The 22,431-nt window shown below is 40.6% G+C and overlaps 1 protein-coding gene across 1 annotated transcript in view; it reads right to left on the reverse strand.

Annotated features, from left to right (window-relative positions):
- Positions 1-3,428: 3,428 nt before the first annotated feature.
- LOC109927973 (dickkopf-related protein 4) overlaps positions 3,429-22,431 on the reverse strand; it is a 45,033-nt gene continuing 26,030 nt past the window's right edge. The window contains exons 2-4 of the mRNA XM_048618485.1: positions 19,322-19,472; positions 10,857-11,024; positions 3,429-3,682 (exon numbers count right to left, since the gene is read on the reverse strand). Coding sequence (XP_048474442.1) covers positions 3,429-3,682; positions 10,857-11,024; positions 19,322-19,472 — 573 coding nt within the window. The remainder of the gene's footprint in view (positions 3,683-10,856; positions 11,025-19,321; positions 19,473-22,431) is intronic.

A 22,431-nucleotide genomic window follows, 5' to 3' on the forward strand; every position in this document is an offset into this window, starting at 1 on the left:
TATTCACGAACTGCTTGGAAAGCCAACAAAAAACTGTACAAATCTGAGTGGCCCACATTTTGCCAACCTCATATAATGTTCAATATAAATTAGGTCAAAGCTTCATAAACATTCACTTCAGTGGCTGTGTATGTAATTCATAGCTTTTACATTTATGGCATGCTCATGAACAGAGGGTAACACTGCACTCCCATTAAGTTTTCTCTGGCAATAAATTTCCACAAGTTGTGAATGCTACAAGTTCTCTGCAACAGGTCCTGGGACACAGCTTCCAAACTGTTGGTACAAATGCTGTGCAATTCATTTGACAAGTGTGGCATCTGTTTTAGTGCACTGTGCTGTCTCTAAGATAAATCACTTATTTTGTTCCTTAAAATACAGTAAACATTCACTGCAATGAGTAAAAGATTAAGCAGTTCAGATTTGAAGAAAATTGCTATCTGATATTTTTCGAGCAGAATTGCAGACTCATTTTCAGAAAATACACCAAGTTTTGATTTTTTGTATGCATTTTGCTGTTGCAATGCAGTCAGCACACAGAATTGATAATTGAGTTATCAGTGTCGGAGTAAGTAAAGAAAGGATAAATAAGTAAGTTACTGTTCTGTTATCAGAATGAAAAATGATCCTAACACACATGATCTTAGATTTATAATATGATTAGCAATAAATAAATAAGAACAAGCACTTTGAATAAAATAAGAACACTTTCGACGACAGTAAGTATTTTTTTTGGTTTTGGAATATCATCAGCTATGTCACTGGGATTTGAAGCTGAACAACAGCTTGATCATGAAACTAGCTAAAGTCGGAATTGCCAAGTCTCTTGACAAACTGTGAATTTTTCTATCTACCATAAACTGACCATAGTGATGGTAAACAGTAAAAGTCTCTATGAGCTCTATGGCGGGAGATAGGTCTCAAATTTCATGAAAACTGACCTGAATAGTCGGCAGCTTTAGAGTATGGGTGGAGAACTCAAGTAAACTGCTGAATTGTAGGTTAGCTAATAGTTGTTCTGGTTTAAGTAGTTATTTGTGAATACTTCTGTCGAATTTGCCAAACTGATTCAACATCCTGTAATTTGCTAGTATCATGAGAAACTTTCAGAGTTTATCTCATTTCTAAGATATACGGAAGATTGTATATCCAAACATTCTCAAATGTTTCAGAAATTAATGTTTAAAATAACATGAAGACTGCCCTTCACTGCAGGAAATTGCTCTGAGACTTACTTGGAATTTGGATCAAATTATATTGATGCTCACCTGAGATGCAGAGTTCTGACTTTGGCAAGGTTAAAACTTTGGAAAAGACCTGGTGTATGATGATGGCGAGGTCCTGCCTAACATGTCATGGCTTTGGTATTTAAGATGGGAAAAGTTATTTTGCAGGCATTTATTGGAATTTTTACTGTCTCCAGTCTCTGTGCAGAACCTAGCATTGTTCAGTGGCTGCTGATTTGCCCAGAGTCCAGGATTTCCATCCAGTTCTGTTTGCTTGGGTGGAAGATAAAACGTCACCTTGGCCTGATGGTGCCAAATGGCTTTTCTGAACAACACACACGTACTGTTGTATTTCAGATCCTTTATGTGTGCCAACTATATGTTGTCATACAATATATGTTGTAAGCATTTTCAAACATACGTGACATGTTAATTGCATTGTTTTACAATTAGTAGAATATTGGATTATATTGATAGTGGTGAGTCAATCCAACTAAGTAAGCAACCTACTGATTTTTCAATTTTAGACAGCATGTAGGCTGTTAACAATACAGGCTCTGATCCTTGTATCAATCTTATCAAACAATCAAGTCAAGGTATTTTGTCTGTGGAGCCTTCATTATTGCTGCTCAGGGTGTGGCCATATTGAAAGACACATTTAACACTGAACTTTGCATGAAAAGTAGATTACTCTAAATGTACGTGATGTGATGGAGCAAATGGATGCAGAAATGTGTTTGCCACATGATGATAATGGCAGTGTGGAGGGAGTGGATTTCCAAATACAGAACGTGGAGAGACAAAAAGCTGGCTGGCAGAACCTTTCAAGCTGGCTGCCTAGTGGAGAATATGTATGGTACAACTCGAGCAGCATGAAGCAGAAAGACTTTTCCTGACTTGAAAACCTCTTAAGTGCTACAACCTCAAAGAAGCTTAGGAGGAGGACATTACATTAACTCGGGGTGAAGAATAAAGCAGTAAAAGGTTACAAGATTTAAAGTTTGGAATATGGACAACAGACTAGAGTGTGAAGAAGAGAAGCTTTCTTGGTGGGTTGATCCTAATTATTTTTGTTGTGATGTCAGTGAAGGATTGTTAATGGAGTTTCAACAAGTTAATCATACAAACTTAAACAATTCGATCTTTAAATATTTCCGTCAAACATGTAACCTTGATATCATAACAAAACTAACGTCAGGTGAATGGTAAACAAAGAGAATGATAGTGGAGTGCCTCAACAGAGAATGATCCAAAAAAAGGTCAGAGTCACTTTCAGACCTCTGCGCAATGTACAATTTCACTGCTTTCCCAATTGTAAAACGTTTTCCAAAATAACCCTAAAATAAATTTATTTTCTTATCAGCAGGATAAGCTGACAAGAATAACAGCTTACTCTCTTAGTTGATGATATCTGGATATGCACAGCATTAACCATTTGTTTTCTCCGTGCAAAGGAACCTGCAAGCTGTCAGATTGAAGAAAAACATTCTTATAGTAGGCAGAAAATTAAGAGCTGCTGGTGCTGCAGATATGAAATATAGGCTAGTCAAGATCGGAAAGAGACAGGGTGTTGTAGACCTTCACCAGTTCTGATATAATTGCACCTGAAACATGGACTCAGCTTTTTCCAGTTCAGGTATTGACATACCTGAATATTTTCAACATTCCGTGCTGTTCAAACACTTTTAGTGTGTCTCAGTTATTAAAAGCCATTCACTGCTTCTGCCCTCCCCAAGTTTGCTGCCCATTCACAGTTTAGCCTTATGTCAAGATAGAAGGGGCAAGTCAAGTTTGGAAGATCATAACGTTGGATTGTACGGTTGGACATTTTTCTTAATTCAAATAATCGTAATATTCAGCTTTAACATACTTGACTGAAACACTGCATCGGTTTGCTCTGCCATATTTGTTCTCTGTTACTTATCTTTGAAAATGTGGTATCACCTTTGGCCATCAAATACTTGCATCTAATAATACAATTTAACACATCCAATGAACAATTCTTCCATCACACTCACCACCCTACACTTCAGGTGCTTCACCTCACAAAACTTGTTTAATACTTTTTTGCACCCAATTTCATGCTCCGATTTCCACATTTTCTGCTTTGTTTGATGATTCAATTTTACTTTAACTGGTGCAATAGCTGATGCTGTTAATTTGTGCGGGCTGGGGTCTCTCTCTCACTTTCTCTCTGTCTTTCTAGACACGTTGGCAGACTCGTAGCCGGGAGATAGATTGAGATGTGCCTTGGTTTTGATTGCGACAAGCTAAACCTGGGCCACAGTCGCATCGTTGGAAGATCTCCGGCCCTTGTGGGCCTTCTTTGCGACCACGTTTCGAGCAGACTTGCCCCTCTTTCAGTACAGGTCGACAAATCTTCGACCAGAAGTGACGAGCGCAGCACAGTCCAGCAGAACAGTCTGATGTTCGCAAGCATGTCTCTCCTTCTAACCCTGCAACACAGAGAGTAATACTTATTTATTCTAATGTCCGTTATTGACTATTTACAGTGCTCTTCTGAATGGAAAAGATCTTCATCTGTTTGCTCACTGCATTTTTTTTCTCTGAATATTCTTTGAGCCACCAAAGTTGTCGTCTCATTATGACATTTAGTTTGAAACTCTCTTTAGCATAATACACAAGACATCTTCAACCCCTCTCAAATGATAATCCAATAGTTCAGAATTCCTGTTATCTTACAATTCCAAATTAATTCTCAATTAATTTCACCTTTATTTTTCTACAGTAAATTTCTGATATTAAAGAAAAGATCTGCTTTGATGCCATTCTTTCTTATAAAAAAAATGGTTGTAAGTTCTGCTTCAAATATAAATCTTTGCCAAACTTAAGCATGTATATGCTTCAAGATTGTGATACAAAGCACCCACTTGGAAGTGAGACTGACTTATTTTGTTTCTTTAAATGTATGTCATAAGCAAGCCTTCATTAATTTAAACTGTTTACAATTGTTGTCACTGTCATATGAAATTCATTCCAAATGTTCACCCCGTATTGACACCTCTGAGTAATATTTTCAGCCTCTCTTACTGTTTATTCTAGTGAGATTGGAAATAACTGCTTCATGAACATGCTAGCAAGTACCCAGGAGAAGAAATTTGATTTCAGCAGTTGCATGAATATTTAATAAGGACACAAGTGATGGTATGGATGAACAAAGTTAGTAGCCATAAAACATTTGCTGGAACATGGTGCAATTGGAGCAACACAAAAATGTCAGCTCTTGGACGTAGTTGTAAAGTGTTCTAAAGCAGAAATTGGAACAATATCCTGGAGTTTCTAAGATCATCTCAAAAACCTGATAGACCCTTTCAAAAGGTAGTTAGTTGTTTTCATATGTACACCATTTTCTCTTGAATAGGTAGATTCACTGGCTGAGGTTTGCTGTGAAATTTAGTCTTTAGAAGTGTGTGCTATTGAAGACCACGTGTCCTTTTCAATGTTTCATTTAAACTTGAACAACTGCTGTTTGTAATGTTAACCAAGATCAAGATGGTCAGGACTAGTTTGAATGCTCATGGGGATCAGAGTGGATTTTTCTAGATTCTTTTACCCAGCAGTTTGGCTGAACACTACTATCTTCATGTCAGATGCTCCCTTGCACTGCTTCTTTCATCTGTCCTAATAACTCCCACTCTGACTCAATTTTTCTGATAATTTTCTGTTAAGACCCTTGGCACATATTAATATTGTTAAAGGTATTATAGAAAAACAAATTGAGTGTATACAATATCTCTATTAAGCAGGGAATATGCAGTAGAGACTATCCTAATATAGGATTACTATCCTGTATTGTTTGATGCATTTCATCACTTTATTGACAGTATTTCAAAATATGATACTTAATAGTCTCGTGGTAGTGAAATTGGTTTTAACATTATTGAAATAATTAGTTTCATAGGAATCATAGAACATTTATGACAAAAAGAAGAGGCAGGTCAGATCATCGTGTCCAAGCCAGTCCACTAAGAGTCCCAACCATTCCTATCTTCCTGCATTTGGCATGTCATCCCATAGGTCAGGGCTCTTTAAGTAAACATTTAAAACGTATGTTTTAGTGGAGAGTGGATAGGAAAGCTTTCTTTTTAGGCAAAAGAATGATCAGAAACAGACAATGGGAACATTCCCACATTTGGTTAAATATGTAGCAAGGTGTTATTCAGGTTTGGTATTGATTCCATACCTATAACATACTTTTACCAATCAATATCTGGAGAACCAATCATAAGACTCAGGGATTTATCCGAATATTCTTGAGATTTTTCACTAAATGGTGATTAGTATCTTGTGCCACCACATCATTATTATCTTTTCCAGGAGGTGGATTACATATTTGATGTTAAATGGATCAGATTGCATCTTGGGTCAAAGGAGCATATGATTTACTTAACAGAGGAGATGTAAATGGACAGTACCTAAATCAACATTGTGTATTCACAGTAATGTACCAACGTTACTACCTGTTTCATTTTTTAATTTGGAAAGAAAATCACTAAGTTATTGTTCAACATGACTAACTCCCTGAAATTAGTTGCTAATCAGACTTGTCCAGACTGTTTGCTGACTGACAATCTGGTTTAAGCACCTGCACTTAAGTTCTATGTCCGAGACTACTGGCTGCAAAGCTATGAGACAATCATTGATGCTGTTCCTGCTCAATGACCTTGGACATTGCTGTCAGTTAGCTTTGTCATCCCCGGCTTGGCTTGCTTATTGAACATATTTTGAGATCTTTTGAAAACATATTGGAACAAAAGTTGCAAACAAACTGATGTACTTGTCATTACATAGATCAGCTGCTATTTCACAGTATCAAAGCCTCACAATGTTTACTGAATCCTTGTGGTTCAGAAGCTTCAAAATAAAAAGCTTGGCCATGTAAACACAAGCATGAAGCAAAAATGGTCAGAGCTCCAATGTACAATCGCTGAATGCTAATTATTATGCAGAACTTTTATACTTCTGAGAAATAATCAGTGAACATCAATGTTTATCCCGCTCTACTATGGACAATATTAAAAATCTGATGAAACTAATCTATAAAAATATTTTACATTTGGGCAAAGGTTTTGGGAGTACAATTGAGAACCAAGCAAAAGCTTATGCTGTCTGTTGTAAGATGTTTCATAATTTCCCAATTAATTATTTCTTTCCAAATCTGGTGAGGCAAAGAAGTAAAATGGTGACGTAAGTAACTGAGAAGACATCTTCCATTTTGCACTGCCCTTTGTCACAAGAGCAGACTTCAGTATTGTGATCAGTTAGAATTGGAAAATAAATGCACCAGGTTGGTGCCCCTTCATAAATGTACGTAGGGAACCTGGCGCACAGTTTGAGGATTGTTCATGCATGTTCCATCTGATTATCTTGTAGAGGGTAATGACTCCCCAGTGCAGTGATGGTTACATTAATAAAATGCCTGATTTTAAACTCCACAATTTAGCACATGGAAAGACATCGAGAGAATTCACTGTACTCCAAAAGCAAACTTTCCACATGTTTAAGAAATTACAAACTTGTGGCATTAATTCACAAGATGTATTTATAACCTTGTGGCTTCAGGCTGGTTGCTCACCGCAAAACGCTGGAGAAGTCCTTTGCTGATGTGTTAAATCTATTTGAGATGCAGTAGCTATGCCATTTAATTTTTGTCATGCAATTGTTAACCTAATTTCTAATTTTCAAACTTTGTTTTTATTTTAAGTTTCCCAAATTCCTCTCTTAAAAGGTGCTAACTCTTGTGAGTGGACAGTCCCATAGTCCCAGTGTCCACAAATTTTCATCCAAATAGTCTTTCTTCATATGTGACCCGAGGAAGTTTATGTTGACAGGCTATTCAGCTGCATCACAGTTAAGACAATCCAGTTCACTGCTGATATTCCCATCTGAGCCATTTTGTTTTTCCCTACCTCCTCATCTTGTCACTTAAACGTCATTAATCTCCCTGCTGCACAAGAGGAATTCTCTTGCTGACAGATCTTTGTTGTGGAATGGAAGAGGAATGCATAGTGAATTGCTATTTATTGCTGCTCCCTTACCAGAGAAGCATCCCTGCTCCATTTGCAAGAGCATAAAAAACAGGATATCACTAGGCACACTAGCCTGTGTAGTTCTCCAGTACTGGGTGAGCCATCCCCAAAACAACCTGCATTACCTCCAGATCCCGTACTGTTCCTTCCTCCTTGTATTAGAAAGGAAGAAATTTCCTCTGCTTCATTTAGTCTGGTAAAATTATAAATGAACTCTAAGTATTTTTATAATTTTGCTACATCTAAAGAGTCCTCTGCCTCCTCAGGCCCAGCCACTGTTCCAAAATGGCTAGTTTTCCATTCCTTGATTTGAAGAATCTACAATTCAGTTCTCCAAACCAGCCATTTCTTGTTTGAAATATCTACCCTGATCCTTCTCCATATTCTTTGAGCTTCATACTCTGTTATTCATGATAACTGTTTTATCCTGCTCTTTAACAATCTTCTGTGGTGAGGTTCACAGATACTTGACAGTGTTGTTCACTGTGGGTAGCAATGATAACTGAGACTTCAAGCATCATACTTAAATCTGCCAGCCCTTTGAGCTATTAAACTGGGATGTGTAAAACCCAAAAAACCAATTATATTTCTTGGCACTGATAATTGCCACAGGATTGAAACCAAATTATGTCTTTAGCAATGAAAGAGCTGAAGAGCATTTGCTTTCCAGAGGTATAAAAATGAATTGGTTGGGCTCTGATACAAGCCAGATTGTAAGTAATTAGAAGCCCATTGCCGTTAAGTACTATAATTTCAGACAACCAGAGGGAGATCACTTAATGTAAAGCTGTGGTATAATTCAAGTGTAAGTCTTAATTTAGTGGTATTATCTTTGCCGCTGTGTCAAAAAGTTGTGGGTTCAAGCTCCACTCTTTAAAAACTTGAGCGCATAATTTCAGCCGATGCTTTAATGACACACCAAGAGTGTGCTGCATTGCTGGAGGTGATTTCTTTAGAAAGAGAAATGATGGCCCAATCTGCTCTTTAAAAGATAGATGCTCAGAATCCCATATGCGACAGCTTTCTTGGTGGCTGGCATTATTTACTCCAATACTGTCATTACTAAAGTAAACTTTCTGGTGATATATCTCATTGTTGTTTCTGAGGCCTTGCTGCAAACAGTTTTCTTTGCTACTTTTCTCCACATTACACATAAAATGTGCTTTGGCACTTCACTACATTACAACTCTGAAGTACTTTGAAGACTGTGAAGCATTTTGGAATATCTTTCTTGATTATATTTTTGTAGAACGTGGAAGAAGTGTTTTGTCGGAGCAGTGGTCAAATTACGTTTGGTATTATTAATTTCAAAAGCGAAGCCAGTTAATGCAGGGGGAAGGCTCAAATGTTCTGTTAGTGTCAGAAATGAGATTTAACTAGAGCTCCTGAAATGCCAGTTAAAAGACTTTCTATAAAAGTGCCTTTAATGATACAAATAAACAGAGCTAATTGGCCAATCAGTGCACTTCCTTTCACGTGGAAACTGGCCTGGTATATAGGAAACAGCATTTAATCTCTCATGAGAAAATTCTGCACTGATGTATTGCCTGATGTTCAGTTACAGGTTTTAGAAGTTTTAAAAGGTTTTATTTTGATGTCACATTTGTTCATGAGAATATTGATGGAAAAGTGACAATAATCGTGGTTTATCAGCCAATCATGTAATTCTGTCATGCCAAGCCTGAACATAAGATGATGACAAATCTAACTGAATGATATATTTTTGCTTAAATCGCCTGGAAAAAAAAACTATCTGAAAACTTAACGTAGTAAAGAAGTAAAGCAAGCTGGCTAGCTGTAAGAAGACAGAGGGTGGTGGTTGATGGGAAATGTTCATCCTGGAGTTCAGTTACTTTTGGTGTACCTCAAGGATCTGTTTTGGGGCCACTGCTGTTTGTCATTTTTATAAATGACCTGGATGAGGGCGTAGAAGGATGGGTTAGTAAATTTGCGGATTACACCAAAGTCGGTGGAGTTGTGGATAGTGCGGAAGGATGTTGCAGGTTACAGAGGGACATAGATTAGCTGCAGAGCTGGGCTGAGAGGTGGCAAATGGAGGTTAGTGCGGAAAAGTGTGAGGTGATTCACTTTGGAAGGAGTAACAGGAATACAGAATACTGGGCTAATGGTAAGATTCTTGGTAGTGTGGATGAGCAGAGAGATCTGGGTGTCCATGTGCATAGATCACTGAAAGTTGCCACCTAGGTTGATAGCATTGTTAAGAAGGCGTACGGTATGTTAGGTTTTATTGGTAGAGAGATTGAGTTTCGGAGCCATGAGGTCATGTTGCAGCTGTACAAAACTCTGGTGCGGCCGCACTTGGAGTATTGCGTACAGTTCTGGTCACCGCATTATAGGAAGGATGTAGAAGCATTGGAAAGGGTGCAGAGGAGATTTACCAGGATGTTGCCTGGTATGGAGGGAAGGTCTTATGAGGAAAGGCTGAGGGACTTGAGGCTGTTTTCGTTAGAGAGAAGAAGGTTAAGAGGTGACTTAATAGAGACATACAAGATGATCAGAGGATTAGATAGGGTGGACAGTGGGAGCCTTTTTCCTCGGATGGTGATGGCTAGCACGAGGGACATGGCTTTAAATTGAGGGATGATAGATATAGGACAGATGTCAGAGGTAGGTTCTTTACTCAGAGTGTAGTAAGGGCGTGGAATGCCCTGCCTGCAAAAGTAGTAGACTCGCCAACTTTAAGGGCATTTAAATGGTCATTGGATAAACATATGGATGATAATGGAATAGTTTAGGTTAGATGGGCTTCAGATTGGTTTCACAGGTCGGCGCAACATCGAGGGCCGAAGGGCCTGTACTGTGCTGTAATGTTCTATGTTCTATGTGAGTATTATTTTCGTGTACTCGTGGAGAAGCATTTCTGTTGGTTGGTGGTTAAACATTGCTGAACATAGGTTGTATGGAAATCAGCCCATCCTTCTCCTGTTCATTGATCTGAGCTCAGCATTTTGGGAAGCTTTTTGTTTCTACAAATTCTAAAGGACTGAAACCAATCATCACTGTCATGACAAAAGGTTAAGTGGGAAAGATAACCAGCCTCACCAATTTGACCTGCAAATGTGGATGTAGGAGAGTGCAACGTTCAGAAATCACTAGCTGTCCTGGAATGAAATTGGATCTCAGAGCAACCATGAACCATTTTCTCATGGAAAAGGTTGAAGGGGCTAAACCGCATTCTTTTGTTTCCAAACTCCAGTTAGTGATGCAGTTAAACTCTGAACATAGAACTGTGTGTTAAAGGGGCACGGTCAACATTTTTTTGGTACAGAACCAACATCACTTTTTAAATCCAATATTTTCCTCACAACTTGACTCCAAACAGTGAAATGTCTCTATTAAATCATTCATACTTCATTGGAGATAAACCTTGTTAGTTTGTGCAGAGTGAAAGAATTCCCTGCTGTGGTCATTGATTATGTTCATTTATTTATTTTTAGTAGCTGCAGTTCAGTATGATTATTCGGCCTCTGGGTTTCTAGTGTGAAGTACAATAAAACCTAGACAATGCAGAAATGGCTGAAATCAGAAGTGGGCAGCCTTAGCTGGTCACACCCATTACCTTTCCTCATTTGTGCTTTGTCGAGCTTTTCTTTTTGATTTTTCCGTCGAGTCTCCTTTATTTTTTGAGTCTTGGGTTTCTTTGCCTTTTTGCCACCTTTTCTTTTCTGAGGTTGTGTAGCCTCGGATGGCTTTTCTGCAATCTGCCCTTCTGTTCGTGTGCATACATCTAAAAGAGAGAGAACAAAAGAGTTGTCTGTCAGAAATTGCCAACAACCCCCCCTCCCACTCAACCCCACACCTTCCCAAGGGATCAGTCTTCCCAAACAATTTCAGTACTTCACCATGAATTGCGTTCACAAGATGGAAAGGCTTTTAAAACAAACTTTATTGTGTGACACTTAACAGTGGTAGGTGTAGATTTACGCAGGATACAGCTGTATAAAAGCAGTGCCTCAGGCTAGTCGTGGATGAGGGGAAGCAGTTAAGATTAAAGATACTTTTCAAAGGTGTACTTCTAAGCAGATTTCTGATGAAACATGAGTTGAGTTAAAGATTCTTAACTTTATACAGAACTCAACTTCATAAGAGGAGACAGCTAATTTCCTGTTGGATGAGGAACCAGATTGCCTGCAAGAATTGCATTCAGTTATTGCAAGTTTGTAGCAGATCCTCTGTATGTTTAACCGTCAAAGAATACTTTCTACATAGCAGTGTTCATTTCCCTTTTTTTCAACACACTTTCCCAGTCAGAAGGCCACCTTCACAATGTGCCTTCTAATGTAGCAGCTAGTTGCTATGATCATTGTTTTCCTTAGTTTTCTTTTTAATCCTCTTAAGTACCCTACTCATCCTATACATTCTTTTTCCTCCCTCTAAATCACTGCTTCCCAAATGTTTAAACTCCTTAAATTCTTCAGAATTTCTTTCCTCCGAGAGTCTGTTGGGTTTTCCAGCTTAACAGACACTCTGGATTTTGTCTCCCTCCTCCTGAGGAAGCTGTGCTTTGTACTTTCCCTGGGAGACAGATGTGACAATTAAATATCTCGTGTGCTGTACCATTTACATAATATATTTGCAAGTACTCTCCATTCTTTGCTCTCAAATTTGCTGCACATAAGAAAAGGAGAGAGCCATCTGATTGCCCAATCGTTCATAGAAGATCATTGATCATCGAATCCCTACAGTGTGAAAACAGGCCGTTCGGCCCAACAAGTCCACACTGACCCATGTCCCTATAACCCACCTAAGCTCCACATCCCTGAATACGCCAGGCAACTTAGCATGGCCAATCCACCTAGCCTGCACATCTTTGGACTATGAGAGGAAACTGGAGCACCCGGAGGAAACCCACGCAGACACGGAGAATGTGCAAACTCCACACATACAGTCGCCCTAGGGAGGAATCAAGCCCAAGTCCCTAGTGCTGTGAGTCAGCAGTGCTAACCACTGAGCCAAAGTGCTGCCCCATTCGTGTTGTCATAGACCAGGGAAAATGTTAACTTTGACTTCCTAATTTCCAATTAAATGACATTCAGTCGGCATTTATAGCTCATTGTAACTTTCCGTTCTGGTGCGTGTGCATGTAGTTTGAAGTATAAGTGATCCCCAGTTACAGGTAGAAATGAGGACACTTTTTATTTGATATCGGGGACACACTTGCATCTGTTGAATCGATTGATCAGACAACTTACTTTGGTGCAAGAAGCAATAAGGAATTTCAATTTTTAAGACATGGGCAGGATCTTAGATGGATTGACCATCAGCAGATTTCAATTTTAATTGTTTTTAAAGTTAAATTTGACAGTTACCATATTCCCAGGAAGACGGTGTTACCAGAGAGACTAGCCATCTCAATGATAAACCCGCCAGAGGCAGTGGGACCAGCAGCAGTTGAAGGTAAACCAGCATGTTGTCATGATATTCTCTCTCTCTCTCTCACCCACTCCCAATCCCACTCCCACTCCCACTCCCACTCCCATCCCTCTCTCTCTTCCCCCCATCCCCCACCTCCTAAGTTACAATCCAGCATCACCCATGTCTCCCACAGGTAGTCTGCACCAGAAGAAAGTGTAAACACATTGTGAAAAGTTTGGGTAAATGTTAGGGTGAACCCAAGACTTTATAATGCATATGATGTCAAATTTATCATTTTTAAGTATCTTGGGCAGAATTTTAGCAGCATCTGAGCATTGTGGGTGAGATTTGTGACAGAATCAGATGAGAAATGCGGTAAGGCCTATATCACTGTCAGGAGCTTCATTTTTTATGATTTTCGAAGCAGTGTGGTGAGTTTCTCAATGGGGAGAGGTGAGTTGTCAATTAAGGGGGATTGTAGCTTGTTAAACGCCTTATTAATGGTCCAAATCACCCCATTAATGTTCAGCTTCCCAATATTACCAGATGTACCAAATGTACCAAACCAGCTGGACGGAGAGCAAACTCACATGTAAATCAAACTTTCAGCTCGCTGTTTGCTCCAAAGGACCTCCATGTAAGACGCTATGCATTCTTCATGGGCAGTAGCCGCACATGATGCACGTCTACAGACACTGACATTCAACATGTACTAGCTTCTAAGAGCTCTCATGGCACATCTCTGATCCACTTATACGATGCCTCTGCACTTCACTATTGCAGCTCGGGCTGCACTAGCAGCTATCATCACTGTAACGTTGCTGCAAAGACAGTGTGCGCTCAGGGACATGAAGTCCGCTCATGGACTACACAAGGCTGCATCTCTGGCTGTACATTTGCTGTCACAGCACTCACTCACTGAACCTACCTGGATGCTCACAGCATCCTGCCTTGCATTACCTTGCCTTGCTTTTCTGCACTTTGGACCCTCAGTCAAAGGTACCGGCTCATATTACTTCTGTCTTGTTTTGCTGTTTAGTGCAGACATGAAGCTAGGAAGCTAAAAAAGATCTCTGTCAAGTTCAGAGATAGCGTTTGCTCAGGTGTTCCCAGTAAAGTAAGTCAAGGTCAGAATCTGCTATCACCTCAAGGGAATTGATAACAGTCAGCTACTTGGGACAGTCAAGAGTCAGAATGCTCTCCACATGCAGGGTGAGGAGCGATGTCAGGCAGCCCACCACCTTTCTTGATATTTTTTTGCCCCATTGGGGACTGCTTTCCACCTGGAGTGAGAGAGAAGCAGGTATTAAGGGAGATGAAAGTGGGTGGCATCGCTGTTACTTTTCGTGCAGGTATGGCAAGCTTGTGAGTAGCCAGCACAGAGTGTGTGTATTGTTAGTGATGTCAGGGATTGTGGTGGGTGACAGCAAGTGAGGGAAGATATTGCAGTCAATCATGGGAGTAGTAGACCATGAGCCTCGGTGGGAGGTTGGTACATCAGCAGAAACAGAGTGAGTGTGAGGCATCAGAGAGATGATGGTGGCACGTTAAGCTGGCAAGGTGGAGAAGAGCATTCGCCCTCTTTCTGCAGTGGTGAGCATTCCTCCATATGGCTGAGACTGTACTGATTCAGGTGACATCCTTTGAACAGACTGACAAGGTCTGGGGTTGTGGCCTGTGCTGCTGTGTTGGGAGAGGAGGAACTCCTGTGTCTGCACCATCCACTAGGTCCGTCTTGCAAAGCGGGGTGGCAGTTTCCTCCTGTCTGTCACATCCAGAGCAAATATTGGGAACCGTGCAGGACGGCTCTGTATTGATTGTGCTTGTCTAGGTACACAACAGGTTTTTGACGATGGTGTGGGTGCAAGTCTGCTGATCTTTTAGTGGATAACCAGCAAATGGCAAGTTGTTCAGAGAACAGAATGTGGTAAGATAGGACTAAAAGTGGATGAGAGGGATCCCATGGGGACAAGGTACTAAATTAATGAAGAACGCTTGGTAAGATATAGTGGGATGTCCTGCTGGGCCTTATAGTGAGAATCCCTCCAAAAAAATTGACTCAACCCAAATGAGTCCAAAAAAAAGTAAAATTCAGCCCCTTATATCATTCTCATCCCTCAGTTTGCTTAGAGATTTCAAAATTATACACAATTTAATACATTGTATGGTATATTTGCAAAACCTAACTTTCTGTGCCATGGCTGAAACATCCAGAATTTCATTTTTCAGTTGTATCTAGTGTTTCAGTTCTATGTCCTGGAAAAAATATAGGCATAATGGTCGCAAAGTATGTCCTTGCAAGTAATTGTTCCTATGAGTGGAATAGTGAAAGAAGGCAGTTTATCGGAATTTAGCAAGCTAAGATTCATGTTTTAAAAGACAAATTAGCTCCTTGCTGTCTGTTCAATTTTAAAGTTTTAAATTATTACAGACTGTGTCACTCCCTACAGCACAGTACAGCTGTATCCTGCAGATGTAGATGTTGCCATCCAACAGGTTTTAGTAACATATCGATGCTGTTTTACCTAATTAATTCTCTCCCCATTGAAAGTTTTGACTCCTTGGGAACACAGTACAATAGGAGACCGGCAAATGTTTTGCTCAAATCTCACAAGGCTGATTGCTCCATTCCTTTGTCTAAAGAACCAGAGCCAGCAGTAATATTATCGTTCCACCCTGGCTGAGATGAGCTAGTTCATTTGGGATCAAAGCTGGCACCTTCCCAGAATGTATATTTATCTCTGTTGCATGACTCATGGAATGTTCAGTCTTGCCAGCACTACGTTGAGAAAAGACTGACTGCTGCACACTGAAGATTGTTTTTTTTAAAATCCCCACTTATGCATTCTTCTTGACAAAACCTATTTCTGACTCTGTAAGATGTGTCTTGGTTGGCGATGAATTGGTTAGGGAAGAGTGTTCTGAGGATTAACATCAATCACTTAATTGTTCCAGCCAGACGTGTGCAATGGCTGCAACAGCAGGTCAAATGCTGGGAATTATATGTGTACCTCGGCTGTTGACTTCCCAAAGCCTGTCTACCAACTACAAGACACAAGTTAGGAATATGATTGATTACTCCATACTTGTCTCAATCAGTGCCCTCCAAATACCCTGAAGAAGCTTGACACCATCCGGAGCACAGCAGCTCACTTGATTGGCACCCATCCGCCACTTTAAACGTTCACTATCTCCACCACCAATACATGGTGGTTTACAGAGGCACATACGTGCTCGCTCACTCAGCCACTCTCACCCACAGTCTCATGCGCACGCTGTCCTGCTCTCTCGTTCGCTCACTCACTGTTTGGAACAATGTCTGTTTTCCTTCATTCTTGTTTATTCCAAAATCTGGAACTCAGTTCCCAACAGCATTGTGGGTGTAGCACACTGCAAAGACCGCAGTGGTTCAAGAAAACAGCTCATCACCACCTACTCATGGGCAATTTAGGAAACAGAATAAATTTTGGAGTTTCCCATGAGCAATTTTTTAAAAACAACTAAACGAAGGAAAACACACAGTGAAATTTCTAAGGATGGGAGCTGGATTTGCAAATTGCTTTTTTTTTGAATCAACCAAACTGGGGACATAAATCCCAAAACTAGACAAACAAACACAGTAGAAACACATACGTCTTCCCCTTTGCTGAGCCGGTGTAGCTCCAGCATCATTGGAAGTGCTGAGTGACTGGAGGTGGGGTAATTGTTCAGTGTTCCCTCACTATCAGAAAGGCTGTACTAAGGCAATACAACACTAATGCAGGTGGGGACAGTATTAAGTATCAGCTCAGCAATACAAAGAGAACTCTGCAATGTCAGGGGGCAATACTGAGGGAATACTGCAAAGTTTGAAAGCTGGATTCACTGAGTAAGCTCGAGACACTTATTGGACTGTACATAACATACTGTATTCAGCATTGGTCATGGACCTAACTGCACACAAAGATTGACTTTGATTTCAGCTTCTACCTCTTTCCTTTGAACTCTTTGAAGAACTCTTGAAAATCATTCTTAGTTTGCCTACTTCAAAGGTACACATCACAGCTAAGACCTCATGAGGTATCTACTCTTGAATTCTTTGAAAACAGTTAATTCATATAAATAGCTACTTACATCAAAGATACTTCTCTCAACCAAGACTTCCTTACTTGACTGCTTTGGAATCCTTTGAGACATAAGTTTGTTCACCATTTATCTTCCTATCCTATAATTAATAGCTCCCCTCTGCTTCTGAAGGAAATTATCCTTCAACCAGTCATGGCCAACATTATCACAGTCACTTATTTTCTTGCACAATAGTTTCTTATTCGTAATAAACTAAGATTTGAAGCAGAAGATTAGCCAAGCGTCCTTCTTTGCACTTCATTGCTGGCATCGAATAACCATTGCTTTAAGGCGCAGTGAAACTCTGTTATTAATCCATAACTCCGCAAGATGCTTAACAATGGCCACTTACACATTGGCAATCTGAAAAGCAGAGGGTGTGCTTCAATGTTAAGGAGAATTGCCTGTGGAAGTCCCATTCAACTGTGGGTTAAATACGTTCTGGATGCTGGGGAAAATGGTTTTCCATGTTTACAGTGAATGTTTATATTTGCAGCCACTCCTTAGTTTTTTGGAGGGGCTGCTGCTAAATTTTTGGTTGCATTTCAGCTCCATGCTCCTGATCTGTGGGCACCCCATGCGGGTGGTTAGGTAGGGCAGGTCAGAAGGTAGGTTTGTTCCTGGGCTTGGCCAAAGTGGCCATTAACAGGATCAGACAGCAGGCTGTGGAGGATTCATTCTAACTAACTGCCTGCCCCTTTTTTTGCAGTTACATCCACACTCGGATCCACGGAGAGTGAACGGTGTCCACTGGCACAATAGAGGCCTTTAGAGACTGGTGAGCACTGCAGGGGCTGGAGTGCATTATTACTTCAGACAATGATATTTTGTTAACGGCTAGTTTGTATTTCGGTTGCAGTGGCACAACATGGCTGTTTAACCTGGTTTTAAGCCTGATTTTTAAAAAGTCAGAGGCAGTGCTGAGGGAGTGTTAAACCAAAGAGCTTAATTTATTGTCATGATATCATTGTAGAGTTTTTCAGGGATGTTTCTGGTCTGTCTCTCCCTCACCTGTGTAAGGAGCAGATTTGCATCTCTATGTACCTTTTCATTCCATTCTCCTTTTGCCTGCTACCTACTGTTGTTTGAGTCACTATGTTTTATTTGCTCCTAAAGAATTTTGTTAAAAAGCAGGGTTATTCCATTGTCCATAGGGCAAGGGAAAGGAACTCCATTAGATGGAAATAGTTATGTCGTGTACCACTCCTTTGCTCGGCAGGAATTGGAGTAGACTCGTAGATGTTTGCAGTGCAGAAGGAGGTCATTTGGCCCATCATGTCTGCAATAGTCAGCAAGGATCTGACTACACTATTCTCATTTTCCAGCTGTTGGAGATGATGGGATTACAAGCAAATATCTAAATACTGATTAAATCTTCTGAGAGTTTCTGTCTCAACCACCCTTTCAGACAGTGAGTTCCAGATTCCCCACCCTCTGAGTGAAAAAAAATCTCTTCATTTTCCACTTAGCCTTCTACCTCTTGCCTAAATCTATGCTCTTGGTTATTGACGCTCTACCAGTGGAAAAGGAAAATGTGTTCTATTTAAACGTTTCAATCTTATACCCCTTCTTATAACAGGTGCCCTCTCAACCTTTGTTGCTTCAAGGAAAACAACCCCAGCCTCTCCAGTCTTTCTTCATAGTCCACACTGCAGCCCATACAGCATCCAGGTAAATCTCCTTTGTACTCTCTCTTGTGTAATCACATCCTTCCTGTCATCCGGTGACCAGATTTGCACGCAATACTGCAGTTGTGGCCTAATCAGAATTTTATATAGTCTTCGTATAACCTCCTTGTTCTTGTATTCTGTACCTCGATTAATGAGATTAATGAATTAATGTCCACCAAGATCCTCTTGATCTTCTGTACTTCCCAGACTCCTCCAGTTTATAATGCATCATTTGCCTTGTTAGCCCTCCCTCAGTGCATTTTTTGACACTGTTTTTGGGTTGAATTCCATTTGCCATTGATGTGCTCACCTGACTGGTCCATCCTCTCTCAGTTTACAGCTATCCTCCTCAGTATTCACCGCCCTATCAACATTTGTGTCATTAATGTGGAATCAGTGAATATATCCTAACCATTTCATTGACTGCTGGTGAATTTACCTCCATTCAGTTTGCTGGAATGACACTGACTCCTACCCCTCAGTCTGTGCTGCATCATTTCAAAAGTAAATCTTGAACACAATATTGTTAAAGCCATAAAGCCAACCAAAGAGAAGGTGACACCGGATGAAATAGACTTAGCTTTCTGATTTGGGATATGTTAATGCAAATGTGCAAATGCTAACTGGCAATGGTTTCCTCTAGTGTCAAAGTAATAGCTATCAGAAACTGTAGCCATTCAGTTACCCAGTGTGATCTGAAGAGTAAGATCTGTATTTTGCACCAATGTCATTTGGAATAATCCAGCTTCACCACTGACTGACTGACTCCAAGGATATGTGCAGTCATTTTGGTTTGGATTCCTTTTGAGCTGTAATATGAAGTGAGCTTACTTCACGTCAACTGTGTGTGAAAGCTGTTTGGTAGAATCTCATGCTGCTGCAGTTCAGTCCTTACCATTTAAACAGTGGCTCCCCGAGCAGCACATTTCATCACGTTGGCACTGTCTCCTTAGCCCCCTGCAAGCAGAGCAGATGGGCTGGACCTGATGGGAAGTGAAGCAAAAGCTCCCAGGGCCACAGTCAGCATCTGCCAAGCACCGAGACACCTGAAGAATCAATGAAAAACATCATTATAGTGAAAAATTAAGACTAGATCAGTGATTAATGCTTGTGGGACATTAACAGTACAAGAAAGGGAGTTGGGGATTCAGCAGTGTAACATTATGAGAGAGTTGGTGTTCACACATTTCCATGCACCCATTCTGTATTTGAAATTTGTAATTTGTAATTATCTGCAGTGAGTCCTTACTGTATATTGTTGCAACCCAACATGATCTGCTTGGTAACATCTCTCTTTGCAGTTTGTCATTGACTTTAAGCCTAATGATTGAGCAATCCCTACTCTGTACCAATATGTTCCAGTTCTGGAAATTTTGATGCGGATACAGGAAGCTTTACTCTGTCCCCATCAAACACTCCAGGACAGCAACAGTGCAGGGTTAGACACAATGTCAAGAAGTTTTTCTTTCAATTTAAAGAGTGGAAAGTACTTTCAGTTTAAAAGAATAGAGGGAGCTTTGCTCTGTATCTAACCATATGCTATACCTAAACTGTGAACATTTGATGGGACAATGTCGAGGGAGCTTCGTTGCTAACCTATGCTGTGCCATTCTGGCTCTGAGGAGGACCAGATCACTGGACTGAAAGAAAATTAGCAAGCAGTCAAAATGTTTGCTTCAAGAGTTGATGGTTTTGCTATGAAGCCAGGTTAAGGAAATGGGCAGGAGATAGTACTGGGCTCATCACACTTGCTGCTCAAGAGGGGAAAAAGGTGTGGATTTCATTCTTGGCGCTAGCAAAAATAAAATAGATAACTGAGAACAGGAAAACATGAGAATTGCAAAGGATGTCACAACAGTTTCAAAATCAGACTATCAACAGTAGAAAGTACCAATCACTGAGTAATCAGCCCAAAATTCCTGTTGAGGTAACAGTTTTTTTCTCATTTATATAAATGATTTGTATGAGAACATAGGAGGTATGGTTAGTAAGTTTGTAGATGATACCAAAATTGGTGGTGTAGAGGATAGCGAAGAAGGTTATCTCAGAGTACAAGTAGGCCAATGGGCCAAGGTGTGTCAGATGGAGTTTAATTTAGGTAAATGTGAGGTGTTACATTTTTGTTAAGGCAAACCAGTCAGGACTTATGGTAGGATCCTGGCGAGTGTGCCAATCCAAGAGACCTAGGGATACAGATGAATAGTTCTTTGAAGGTGGAGTTGCAGGTAGACAGGATGGTGAAGAACATATTTGGCATGTTTGCCCTCATTGGTCAGTGCGTTTAGTATTGGAGCTGGGAAGTCATGTTGTGGCTCTACAGGACATTGGTGAGGCCACTTTTAGAATACGGTGTTCAATTGTTGTCTCCCTGCTATGGGAAAGATATTGTTAAACTTGAAAGGGTTCAGAAACTATTTACTGGGATGTTGCAGGGATTGGAGGGTTTGAGCTATAGGAAGAGGCTGAATAGGCTGGGGCTATTTTCCCTGGACTGTTGGAGGCTGAAGGTGGCCTTATAGAGGTTTTTAAAATCATGAGCGGCATGGATACGGTGAATAGCCAAGGTCTTTTTCCGAGGGGAGGGGAGTCTAAAAGTAGAGGGCATAGGTCTTAGCTGGGAGAGGAAAGATTTAAAATAGCTTGCAGGGCAACTTGTTCAAGTAGAGGTTGGTGCGTGTACGGAATGAGCTACCAGAGGAAGTGGTGGAAGTGGGTACAATTACACCATTTAAAAGGCATCTGGATGGGTACGCAAAGAGGGATATGGCCCAAATGTGACTCGATCAGTTTAGGATGTCTGGTCGGCATGGATGAATTGCACCGACGGGCCTGTTTCAATCCTGTAAAAGTCTGTATAGCTCTGTAACCTGGGAAATACACATTTTCCAATGTGACCTATAATGTATCCAGATTATTACTTTTTGTACTGTCTGCCACTGTGCCTATTTAAATGATAGTCCACCCAGTGAATCTCGACTTCGTAAGTAACGTTCAACTCAGGACGTGTTAGACCCCTCAGCTGCTGGTAAAGATCCCACAGCGATACATTGTAAATAGTGTGGCAGCGTTTTTGTTGATAGTTTAACTGTAGCCACTAGGCGGTGCTATTTACGCTTGTGCAACCTGGCCAACTGGATCCAGTGCCAAGTTCTAACCACAGCAACTAAATTCATTCAGCTGTTTAACCCTGTTCAGTCAATGTTTCTGCTATTACAAGGACTGGTCAACTTTCGCACGGATTGTGCTCCGAGGAGTTTAACTGCAATGCGTGTGATAAAAAGTGACAACAAATGGTACGTTTTGTTAATAGCACATTTGAGATGGAGAATCTCATGCTGGGACCAGTTCCGTGTCAGAGAGATCAAAAAGTACCTTTTACTTCTAGCTACTTGGATCCCCCTCACGACAAGAGTTTTGACCGGAAAGGATTGAAATAGATGGGGAGTGCATATTATTCTTGAAATCCCGTAAGCCTGTATTTTTTTTACCCCAGCTGCGTGCAATACCAGTTGATCCCTGAGTCAAGTCAACTTGGCACACCGACAGTTTCGTAGAGGTCTGCTCTGTGCGTAATGATGCTCTCTGACAATGGAGTGAAGTGAAGAATGTAGAGAACAAACACCAGCATGGACCTTTTGTGCCGAATTGCTTTTGTCAACGATGCCCGGCACGATACGCAAACCGGAAAACCAAGTCCGTGTCAACCTAGAGGTGACTTGAGGTGACTCAGGGTTGCACATTGTTGATCGTTCTTGATTTTTAATGCCCATTTCAGCTATTCGATAGGAATAGGACCCAAAGGAGAGATTGGCTTGTGGCTGCTGCTCACTTGCTGCAGAAGATGTTTTTGCTATTCCTTTAGAAATGAGGACTATGCGATGTCTTGTAGCGGGATTCATGTTGTGCAAGACCGGCGTAAAGGCTAAGGGAGAATCTTCACGTAACGTTTATGGAGAGAAACAGAATTGAATAAGGAAGGGATGAACTGGTGGCATTTCCGTACCT

The sequence above is a fragment of the Rhincodon typus genome, chromosome 40, assembly GCF_021869965.1.
Source record: "Rhincodon typus isolate 14 chromosome 40, sRhiTyp1.1, whole genome shotgun sequence".
NCBI lineage: Eukaryota > Metazoa > Chordata > Chondrichthyes > Orectolobiformes > Rhincodontidae > Rhincodon > Rhincodon typus.